Genomic DNA, 12,819 nt, shown 5'->3' with positions numbered 1-12,819 from the left:
CTGCGCTCCAGTGACATCAACAAAAGTAAAACATGTTGCAGTTTTGCTGTATGGAACACAGCAAAAATGCACCGGAAGAATGCGCAGGCCAGTAATAGAGGGCCGGTTCACTCCAGAACGTGGTGCGGGAAACTTGCATTCCATGCAGGTTTTCTGCACCACCCGCATTCCATGCATGTTTCCCATACCACATTCAAAATGGGTGCGATCAGCACCGGGTCTCAATATGAAGTTAATGACACCCCAAACACAGGTTGCAAACGCAGTGCATTTTCCCATACCGCATCGCATGGTACTTCTGTACCATGCAATGCGATTGTAGCAAGTTTCCAAAATTAGAGAATGCACAGCTTTAGGTTCAATGTAATTTCAGCCTATTCAGAATGAATGGAACTGCATGGGAATTGCACAGGAAAACACAGCATGTGATTTCTGGTGTGAACCGGTCCTGAGCTGAAGAAAAAAAAGAAAATGCACTGGAACCCATCAAAAACATGCATGCAGAAATTGTGGAGGGAAATGGTGCTAAGGGCCAGTTTACACCAGATACATTTTTAGTGTATTTGTATTCTGCATAAAAACGCATGGAAGGTGTTCAGCATGGATTCCAATGGCTCTAATTTATACCAGTGCAGTGCGTTCCAGCTCACTGAATGCATCTGAAACATGGCAAAATGCACAAAAAATGCACCAGAACGCACATGTCCTCAATTAAAATGAAGGAAAAAAAGAGGAGAAAAATGCACTAGAATGCATCAAACATGCACTGGAAAGCTTCCAAATCACAGAAAAAAATAAAAAACATGCATGCAGAATCAAATCCAGAATGCAAAAATCGAAGGAAAAAAAGAGGAGAAAAATGCACTAGAACGCATCAAACAGCTCCTAGATTGTAAGCTCCAAGGATGAGGCCCACCTATCCCTCTTGTATTGAACTGTATTGTTGCTGTATTGTCTCCCGTTATATTGTAAAGTGCTGAGCAAACTGTTGGCGCCATATAAATCCTGTATAATAATAATAATAATATATATAAATCCTGTATAATAATAATAATATATAAATCCTGTATAATAATAATAATAATATATATAAATCCTGTATAATAATAATAATAATAATATATAAATCCTGTATAATAATAATAATATATATAAATCCTGTATAATAATAATCATAATAATAACATGCACTGGAAAGCTTCCAAAACACAATAATAAATAAAAAACATGTATGCAGAATCAAATCCAGAATGCAAAAATTGTGTGGCTTCTTCACACCAGGTGCAGCCCGTTGCATTTTTAGGCTTGGTTCACATATATGCATTTTGTGTTTGATGCTTTCTCCAGTGCTTTTTGCAGTTTGTTTAGCATTTTTCTATACGCTTTTGTTTCATTTTATCCAGCTTTTTTTTTTTTGGTAAAGTGTTGTTGCACGGGCAGAATAAAAATGCAAAACGTGGCAAAAACGCTGCAAAACGCAGCAAAAACACACTACCATGCATTTCAGCAGCTTCTCCATTCAACTCTATTGTTGCTTTTTGCTTGTAAAAAAAGACCCTGATTCTTTTCAAAAACACAGCAGCTCAGAAAAGCATAAATGTGAACGTGTTCCATAGGAAGCCATGTTAAATAGACTTTAGTGTGTTTATGCAAAACGCACAAAAAAACGCACTGGTGTGAACGGAGCCTTAATCTGCATCAAAAATGCATGCACAGTGTTTTCCATGTATTCCAAAGGCTCTAGTCCACAACAGCGCAGTGCGTTCCAGCTCAGTCGACAAAAGTAGAACATGCTGTGTTTTTCTTTGTGTATGGAACACATGTAGAACGTAGCAAAATACATCAAAAACGCACCGCACCAGAATGCATCAAAAAACGCACCAGAACACACATGTCCTGAATTGAGATGAAGAAAAAAAGGGAGAAAAATGCACATGAACACATCAAAAACGCACATGCATAAAAGCATCTGGAACACAGAAATTATGCTGTGCAGTGGCCCAAGCTGAAAAAACATGGAATAGACATGCACAGCAGGCAGGTCTAGCCATCTCAACAGGTTAAGTCTTGAAAAACATGCATTTTACTATGTGTTCCTGAAAACGCACAGAAACATGCATACTGCATTTATTTTGAATAGGAACCCAATGCACTAACACAACGCACTACAGCACATGTGCTATAACGCACCATGGCGCACAAATAAAAATGATTTGCATGCTGCAGCATGTGGCGTTAAGACTACGTTCACATCTATGCAATTTGCGTTTGATCTGTTTCTGCAGTGCTTTTTGCTGTCCGTTTTGCATTTTTAAATATGCATTTTTTAAGCATTTTTGTGGTTTTAAAAAAAAAAAATGTTGTTGCTAGGCAGATTAAAATGCAAAATGCATCAAAAACGCAGCAAAACTGCACTACATGCTTTTCTGCAGCATTTCCATTATTAATATTGTTATTATACAGGATTTATATAACAGTTTGCTCAGCGTTTTACAATATAACGGGAGCAGGGGCGGACTGACCATTTGGAAACGTGGGCACTGCCCGAGGGCCCGGGGTCAGTACGGGGCCCCATTAGTGGCCCAGGTACCTTTTTCATAGGCTTTTTTGAGTTTGGGCAAGGACACAGGGGCCCCATGATCCCCTATTGCCAGGGGGCCCCATGAGTTGTCAGTCCGCCCCTGAATGGGAGACAATACAGCAACAATACAATTTAATACAAGAGTGTTAGGAGGGCCTGATCCTTGGAGTTTACAATCTAAGAGGGAGGGGCTGGTGGTACAAAATTGCAGTCTGTAGAACCAAAAATGCAACTTTTTGCGTTTAAAAAAGTCCCTGCCCCTTTCCAAAAAAACGCATCGTAAGAAAACACGGAGATATGAACACATTCCATAGGAAATCATGTTAAAAGGACTGTAGTGCGCTTCTGTAAAACGCAAAACACATGTGAATCTAGGGTAAGAAGAGTCTGGTGTACATCACCTTAGGTGTACTGCTGCCTATGTAGAATCATTTGGGCTTCTTAGTACATTGCATTTAAAATGCGCATGCGTAAAGTGAAGCACAGGTAAATGGGCCCTGAAAGGCATGCAGCCAGGACTATGGGCAAACTTCCTTTCCCAACATCATCAGCTCAGTACTCCTCGCTGACCTGATCTCAGTCCACCAAATTCAGATCTTTTCTGTACTCTGTGACTGTAATCATTGCCTCTGATTGCTAAACAAGACCCACGCTCCTTAATTATGTCTAGGAAAAGCAAACGGCGCCACTTTACAATGCAGCGTCCAATTCTCAAGAGTTTCGCTAAAATGAAGCGTGGAGATGGTTGCTTAGAAGATGTGAACCACACAGCAAAGAAGATGAAAGGAATTCAAGATTTACAGCAAAAAGAGATGTTTACAACTTTAACAAGCATGCTGGGGCAATGACATACTATTCCCGCAGGAGGCACTACAAATCCCAGCATGGCCTGCCAGGATACACCTGAACTGGCATTTGTCAACTGGAACACTCCAACCATGATGGGTAGACCACAAGTCCAACCACGATGGGTAGACCACAAGTTCAACCATGATGGGTAGACCACAAGTCCAACCATGATGGGTAGACCACAAGTCCAACCATGATGGGTAGACTACAAGACCAACCATGATGGGTAGACCACATGTCCAACCATGATGGGTAGACTACAAGACCAACCATGATGGGTAGACCACAAGTCCAACCATGATGGGTAGACTACAAGTCCAACCATGATGTGTAGACCACAGGACCAACCATGATGGGTAGACCACAAGTCCAGCCATGATGGGTAGACCACAAGTCCAGCCATGATGGGTAGACCACAAATCCAACCATGATGGGCAGACCACAAGTCCAACCATGATGGGTAGACCACAAGTCCAACCATGATGGGCAGACCACAAGTCCAACCATGATGGGCAGACTACAAGACCAACCATGATGGGTAGACTACAAAACCAACCATGATGGGTAAACTACAAAACCAACCATGATGGGTAGACCACAAGTCCAGCCATAATGGGTAGACCACAAGTCCAACCATGAAGGGTAGACCACAAGTCCAACCATGATGGGTAGACCACAAGTCGAACCATGATGGGCAGACCACAAGTCCAACCATGATGGGCAGACCACAAGTCCAACCATGATGGGCAGACTACAAGTCCAACCATGATGGGCAGACTACAAGTCAAACCATGATGGGCAGACTGTTTACATTTCGGTACAGGTTGCCAGTTTTTATTTTTAAGGGATTCCATTGATGAGAGCTCTGTCCATTCGAGGTTCCACCCAACTCACAGCTCTTATGATGAGTCTCCCCTTTCCAACTGGATTTTTCATTTATTTAAATGGAATAAATAATGCAGCAGAAGGGTTGAGACTTCGCAGATTCAATAACTATATCAGGGAGAGCTTGCATCTACTGAAAACTGAAAATTCAGTTTGGGGTGTACTGGTCCTTTAAGCGTGGAGTACAGTAGGAGCTTACAAGCGTAAGAAACCAAACACAAAAAAGCCCAGTGCTGCTTGCGCCAGATTTCACGCTTGGTGGGAGATTTTGGTCACGCAAGCATCAATTTATTCTGGTTGGAAAAAGACAAAGTCCTTCCAGTTCAACCAATAAAAGGAGGGAAAAAATGATACGCAATCCTATATTCACAATCCTATACCCACAGTTGATATAGAGTAGGGGTATTAAACTGTTGGCCCTCCAGCTGTTGCAGAAGTACAAGTCCCATCATGTCTCTGTCTTTGGGAGTCATCCTTGTAACTGTCAGCCTTGCAATGCCTTATGGGACTTGTAGTTCCACAACAGCTGGAGGACCGCAAGTTTGACACCCCTGATCTAGAGCAGTGGTCTCCAAACTGTGGCACGGGGAGGCCTGATGCGGCCCTTTGCTTGCCTTTATCTGGCCTTAGAGGTACTATTCCTCCCGCTGGCACCCATAAATTGAGCACTATTCCTCCCCCGAATATCAACGATGGGGAACTGTTTACTCCCACTGATCATAATACAGCCCTCCTAAAGGCTGAAGGACGGTAAACTGGCCCTTTGTTTGCAATGTTTGGAGACCCCTGATCTAGAGGATCATGGTCTCCAAAGTCTCTTACCAATTGGTTGACGGATTGATTGATTCCTCCATCCAAGCTAAACAGCATAGATAGAGGAATCCCACTACCAGCTACTGTATTATGATTGGATGTGAGTGCTGATTGGCCAAAAATATTTCTACTGGCTCCTCCAACAAAAGCTGATTGAGATGAACTTTTGGCAAGCAAGTTGAGCAGAAGGGGCCAAACCAGAGCTCAAATTTCAGCCAATTTAGCAGAAATCAGACAACATTTTGAACGGTGTATGCTATGTAATAAAGTATCTTATGCCATCAACCAAAGTCTTGTGCCATCAACCAATCGTAGTCAGGATTTCCAAAAATCGCCAGTTGAGTGCCACAGGTTACTTCTGGAACCCCCTCCTACTGAAATAATCCATTAACATGAATGGAGAGATGTTGGGTTATTAGAACAACCTATATCATCTCGCTGGGGTCTGACGTCAAGCGTCGGTGACCGTATCTCACATTGAGCCGTAAGAAAAATTTTATTAGGGCAACCTGCCAACACATCTGGTACACGGTATTCCAGGAGGAGAAGCCAGAGGACCATCACAACAGACAAGATCATCAATAATGAATGGGAGGGAATGCGGTGATTAGTATGGGTCCCATGGAGCTGGAATATTAAGGCAGCATGTGCGGAAAGTGGTAATTGCACTCCGAATGTTAGCGCTGACATCTGGGCACCATGACGAAGCATTCCGCTGGAAATGTATTCACACAGTGTGACACAACTGGACCAGGACATATGTCAGCTATAGATAACCGTACTATCAGCCTTGGGAAAAATAAAACGTATATTTGGTAAGACCGCACCCCTTGGCACACACCCACAACACATCAGTATGAATATATATATATATGTGTGTGTGTGTGTGTCTTTTATCGTATTATGCACCAGCAACTGCATCTGCCCATATGCAATCCAATACTACGCAAGTCAATAAGAAGCTCAATAACATTCCACCCTCTGAAGAGCTACAGCCAAGGCAACATGTCACTCTTATAAATAGACTTCTACAGCAGAAACATCACCAGAGGTGGAAGGAAATCCCTCTCCATTCATCCATTCACCTGATATACCAGAATCATTCTTAGCGCACTGCTGGGTAGTTAGACATTATTCCACTTAGATGGGAAGGATGGATGGTGGACAGAGGGATAGGTGGATAATGGAGGTATGGAGGATGGATGGGATAGATGAAGTCATGTATGGACAGACGGACCGACAGGTGGATTGATGGAAGGGAGGTTGGATGTTATTCCATTTTGATGAAATGAATGGATGGAAGGACTGGTGGGTGGATGGGTGTTTGGATGTTATTCCACTTAGATGAGATGAGATGGATGGATAGGAATTTAGATGCTATTCTGGATGGATGGATGGATGGATGGATGGAATAGATGGAAACATAGATAGACAGAGATACTGATGGATGGAAGGGTATTTGGATGTTATTCTACTTTGATGAAATGGATGGATGGATGAATGAATGGATGGAAGGACTGGTGGGTGGATGGGTAATTGGATGTTATTCCACTTAGATGAGATGAGATGGATGGATAGGTATTTAGATGCTATTCTGGATGGATGGATGGATGGATGGATGGATGTTTTAGATGTTATTCCACTTCAATGAAATCTATAGATGGACGGATGAACAAATGGATGCTTGGATGGATGAATGGATGGAGTGATTGATAGGTATTTATATGTTATGAAGGGTGAATGGATGGATGGGTGGATGGATCAGATGGACGCATGGATGGACAGACTGATGGATGAAATTGATAAACAGATTCATGGAAGGATGAGGGGGAAACAGAAAAACAGGGAATGGATGAACAGAAGGGAAGATAGACAGATATAGGGAAGGGGAAGGGAAGAAGAGAAGAGGAGGGAGAGCACAGGAGAGGAGAAGGAAAGGAAAGGGAAGTGGAGGAGAGGGGAAGGGAAGGGAAGAGAGGACAGGAGAAGGGAAGAGAGGAGGAGGGAAGAAGAGGAGGAGGGGAGGGAGGAGAGGAGAAGGGAGGAGAGGAGGAAGGAAGGGAAGGGAGGAGAGGAGAAGGGAGGAGAGGAGGAAGGAAGGGAAGGGAGGAGAGGAGGATGGAAGGGAAGGGAGGAGAAGGGAAGGGAGGAGAGTAGGAGGGAAAGGAAGAGAGGAGAGAAGAAGGGAAGGGAGGAGAGGAGAAGGGAAGGGAGGAGAGGGGAATGGGAAGAGAGGATAGGGGAATGAGAGGAGAAGGGAAGGAGTGGAGGAGGGAATGGAAGGGAGGAGAGGAGAAGGGAAGGGAAGAGAGGAGGGAAGGGAAAAGAGGAGAGCAGAGGAGAGAAGGGAAGGGAGGAGAGGAGGAGGGAAGAGAGGAGAGGAGAAGGGAAGGAGAGGAGGAGGGAAGGGAGGAGAGGAGAAGGGAGGAGAGCAGAGGAGAGGGGAAGGGAGGAGAGCAGGAGAGAAGGGAGTAGAGGAGAAGGGAAGGGAGGACAGGAGAAGGGAAGAGAGGAGAGGAGGAGGGACAGGAGCAGAGGAGAGGAGAAGGGAATGGAGGAGAGGAGAAGGGAGGAGAAGAGAAGGGAGAAGAGAAGAGAAGGGAGAAGAGCAGAGGAGAAGGGTAGAAATGTAGACAGGTGACAGAGATCCAGATAGATGACATAGAGGAGTAGATAGAACTGGGGATACAGAATGATGAAAGAGGGAGAGAGGAATAAATAGAAGTAGAGATGATAGAAATATACGGAGAAAAAAAAGTTAGAGCAATCAGATAGGATGGATGGATAGCAGAGTCCCATTATTTTAATCCTGAGTCTGACCCCCCATAGACACACACAGCTCGGTGTCCGGAGACAAGACACTCAGACACCCCCATCCCTGTCCGCTGATCACTCACCTGGCAGCAGGGCTGCGATGAGAAGCAGAACCTCCATGGTGGTCGGGGGTCTCCTCCGGTACTGGTGTCGGGGAAGGTGCGATCAGTGGGGTGTCCGGGGTGCGAGTGTCCGGGGTGGTAGGAAATCCTGGGGGGTTGTGAATGGAGGATCAGCAGGTGTCCCGGGACCGGGCTTGTCTGATTGTCCCCCCGAGTTGTCCCGGGTGTTGTCCTGGGCTCTGTGCCCCCTGTCCCGGCTGTGCTGGTGCAGAGATGACTGGAGATCTCCGCTGCAGCCCCGGCTACAGAATAAAAGGGACAGAGCGGGGGGAGACACCTCCAGGGGACGAGAGACCGCCCACTAATACATAATAGACCGCTCCCTGCATGGGGACCACACCCTTCTACTGAATATTAATAGAAAGCCCCGCCCACTGCTACTGCCTATAAACACGCCCACTCCCTGGCACCACTGCACTCTGCGTGATTGTATGATTATTAATATCACATTCGATGTACATATATGCGGTCATTTTATTGTAACGATTGCTGTCCCTACTCACCGATAATACTGCACTGGGTGTGATCGGGTATTATCGTATTTTATACATTTTAATTGTTAATGTCATTTTACTTATACCGGAATGTCAGAATTAGAATTATTATTATTGCATTTTATTTAAATATTTTCTCACTTGGGATCTTAGTATTTATTTAAAAAAAAAATATTAATAAAAAAATAATAATGCTCCAACTTACCATTATTTTTAAAATATTATTTTCATAGTTTATATACATTGTATGTATGGTAATAAATACAATACACTAACACCAGTACACTTCGTATATTATTTTTTATTATTTTAAGAATATAATGTTTTTAGAATTGTACATGATTTTATGTTTTGTATTATTATTATTATTATGATTATTATTAATATTATTATTAATATTATTATTTTTTACATTATTATTTTTATTATTGTTGCATTTTATTTTTATATTTTCATTATTGACATCTTTGTATTTATTGTAACTACAAATAGTGCTCCAACTTACTTACACTAGTACACTTTTTATATTTTTAAAATATTATTATTACTATTATATTTTCATAGTTTATATACATTGCATGCATGCTAATAGATACAATACACTGTCTAACACCAGTATGCTTCTTAAATGATTTTTTTATCATTTTAATAATATAATACATTTTTAGAATTGTACATGATTTTATGTTTTGTATTATTATTATTATTATTATTATTATTAATATTGACATTATTATTTTTATTATTGTTGCATTTTATTTACATATTTTCATTATTGACATCTTTGTATTTATTGTAACTTTAAATAGTGCTCCAACTTACTAACACTAGTACACTTTATATTTTTAAAATATTATTATTACTATTATATTTTCATAGTTTATATACATTGCATGCATGCTAATAAATACAATACACTGTCTAACACCAGTACACTTCTTCAATTATTTTTTATTATTTTAATAATATAATCCGTTTTTAGAATTGTACATGATTTTATGTTTTGTATTATTATTATGATTATTATTATTAATAATATTGACATTATTATTTTTATTATTGTTGCATTTTATTTATATATTTTCATTATTGACATCTTTGTATTTATTGTAACTACAAATAGTGCTCCAACTTACTAACACCAGTACACTTTTTATATTTTTTAAATATTATTATTACTATTATATTTTCATAGTTTATATACATTGCATGCATGCTAATAGATACAATACACTGTCTAACACCAGTACGCTTCTTAAATGATTTTTTATTATTTTAATAATATAATACATTTTTAGAATTGTACATGATTTTATGTTTTGTATTATTATTATTATTATTATTGACATTATTATTTTTATTATTGTTGCATTTTATTTATATATTTTCATTATTGACATCTTTGTATTTATTGGAACTAAAAATACTGCTCCAACTTACTAACACCAGTACACATTTATATTTTTTTAATTATTATTATTACTATTATATTTTCATAGTTTATATACATTGCATGTATGCTAATAAATACTATACATTGTCTAACACCAGTACACGTCTTTTATGTTTTTGAAAATTTGACAGCCAGGAAACTCACATTTTAGAAGGAATTTAGTAATGACAGCCAACATATTTCACTTCAGGTCTTCTTTATCAATGGCCCACCATAATTTTTTTTTTCTTGTATGCAGTTAACAGCCATTTATTGGCTGCCTTATTGAATGTGTTCAGGGCTGCTGTTAGAAGCCATGGGGTCCCATGCAGCCAACCTGACAGGGCCCCCTTAAAAAAAACAGAGAAAAAACACAGTTTATTATGCTTCAGTTATGAATGAACATAGTGAATGATCAGTACCAATCACTCATTGTGTTCATTCAGGAAAGGAAGGGGCTGCTTAATGTGACATAATTATCAGACCGTTCCCCCACTCTCCATCATGAAGGATCCTATTGTGTGCTTGCAGCTTGAAGGAGAGGAGGGAAGCCAGCACTGTGGGGGCCCAGGCAGCTGGGTGAATCAGATGTGCACAGTTAGGGTGATCAGCATGGTGGGTGGGGGGAAGGGCAATTACTGGAACTGATCCCCTGTATAGCTCTCTCTGCTTCAGCTGAAAACCAGGGGGAGGGAGAGGAGAACAATCCAGCTTTCAGATGCTGCAGAGAGAGCCATACAGGGGACTGGTTCCAGTGATTGTTCCCCCACCGCTCCAATCATCCTCCCTGCCCACATCTGATTCACCCTGCTTGGGCCCCCCTGCTAACCTGGTCCCCGCACAGGAGGACTGGTGGTACCCCCTTATCCATGGTCCTGATCCCCTGTATAGCTCTCTCTGCTGCAGCTGAAAACCAGCGGGAGGGAGAGGAGAACAATCCAGCTTTCAGATGCTGCAGAGAGAGCCATAAAGGGGACTGATTCCAGTAATTGTTCCCCCACCGTTCAGATCATCCTCCCTGCCCACATCCAATTCACCCTGCTTGGGCCCCCATGCTGGCCTGAGCCCCGTACAGGTGGACTGGTGGTACCCCTTTATCCACGGCCCTGAATGTGTTTGTACAGTTGCAAGAAAAAGTATGTGAACCCCTTGGGATTACGTGGAGTTTTGCATGAATTGGGCATAAAATGTGCTCTGAACGTCATCTAAGTCACAACAATAGAAGAACACAGTCTGCTGAACATAATACTACACAAACATTAGATGTTGCCATGGTTTAATTGTACATAACATGTAAACATTCACAGTGCAGGGAGGAAAAAGTATGTGAGGCCCTAGCTTAATGACTTCTCCCAGAGATAATTGGAGCCAGGAGTGAGCCAACCTTGACTCCAATCAGTGTGATGATATTGGATGTGTTGCTGACAGCTGTCCTGCCCTTAAAAAACACACACCTGGTTTGGGTTTACTGGTTTCAAGAAGCACTGTCTGATGTGAACCATGCCTCGCAGAAAAGAGCTCTCAGAAGACCTACGATCAAGAATTGTTGACTTGCATGAAGCTGGAAAGGGTTACAAAAGTATCTCCAAAAGCCTTGATGTTCTTGTGTCCACGGTAAGACAGACTGTCTACAAATGGAGAAAGTTTAGCACTGTTGCTACTCTCCCTAGGCGTGGTCGTCCTGTAAAAATGACTGCAAGAGCACAGCGCAGAATGCTGCATGAGGTAAAGAAGAATCCCAGAGTGTCAGCTAAAGACCTACAGAAATCTCTGGCACATGCTAACATTTTTGTTGACACATCTACAATAAGGAAAACATTAAACAAGAATGGAGTACATGGGAGGACACCACGGAGGAAGCCATTGCTGTCCAAAAAGAATATTGCAGCACGTTTGAAGTTTGCAAAAGAGCACCTGGATGTTCCACAGCACTACTGGCAAAATATACTGTGGACAGATGAAACCAAGATTGAGGTGTTTGGGAAGAACACACAACACTATGTGTGGAGAAAAAAAGGCACAGCACACCAACATCAAAACCTCATCCCCACTGTAAAACATGGCGGAGGGAGCATCATGGTTTGGGGCTGCTTTGCTGCCTCAGGGCCTGGACGGATTGTTGTCATTGATGGGAAAATAAATTCCAGAGTTTATCAAGACATTTTGCAGGAAAACGTACGACCATCTGTCCGCTAACTGAAGCTCCGCAGAGAATGGGTGATGCAAGGACAATGACCCAAAGCATACAAGTAATTCAACAAAACAATGGCTGCAACAGCACAGAATACACCTTCTGGAGTGGCCCAGTCAGAGTCCTGACCTCAACCCGATTGAAATGCTGTGGCATGACCTTAAGAGAGCGATTCACACCAGACATCCCAAGAATATTGCTACATTGAAACAGTTTTGTGAAGAGGAGTGGTCCAATATTACTCCAGATTGTTGTGCAGGTCTGATCTGCAACTACAGGAAACGTTTGGTTGAGGTTATTGCTGCCAAAAGAGGGTCAACCAGTTATTAAGTCCAAAGGTTCACATACTTTTTCCTCCCTGCACTGTGAATGTTTACATGTTATGTGCAATTAAACCATGGCAACATCTAATGTTTGTGTAGTATTATGTTCAGCAGACTGTGTTCTTCTATTGTTGTGACTTAGATGACGTTCAGAGCACATTTTATGCCCAATTCATGCAAAAATCCACATAATCCCAAGGGGTTCACATACTTTTTCTTGCAACTGTATGTACACCTACTGCATGGGGTGACACCGGACCCACGCCACGAAAAGGTAAGTTGTAAAGCAAGCCGACGATCCCCGCAGGATGGATC

At 41.9% G+C, this 12,819-nt stretch overlaps 1 protein-coding gene across 1 annotated transcript in view; it reads right to left on the bottom strand.

The window, feature by feature from the left end:
- Nucleotides 1-8,323, bottom strand: part of BCAM (basal cell adhesion molecule (Lutheran blood group)) — a 154,547-nt gene extending 146,224 nt beyond the window's left edge. Inside the window, exon 1 of the mRNA XM_089655206.1 lies at nucleotides 8,026-8,323. Within this exon, the coding sequence (XP_089511332.1) occupies nucleotides 8,026-8,062 (37 nt within the window). The 5' untranslated portion in view covers nucleotides 8,063-8,323. The remainder of the gene's footprint in view (nucleotides 1-8,025) is intronic.
- Nucleotides 8,324-12,819: the final 4,496 nt, after the last annotated feature.

Source organism: Staurois parvus, unplaced genomic scaffold (assembly GCF_062004578.1).
Source record: "Staurois parvus isolate SC_StPar_1 unplaced genomic scaffold, SC_StPar_1.0 ptg000827l, whole genome shotgun sequence".
Classification (NCBI taxonomy): domain Eukaryota; kingdom Metazoa; phylum Chordata; class Amphibia; order Anura; family Ranidae; genus Staurois; species Staurois parvus.
Note: the sequence above shows the minus strand (reverse complement) of the source record. Positions and strands in the feature narration are given on the sequence as shown.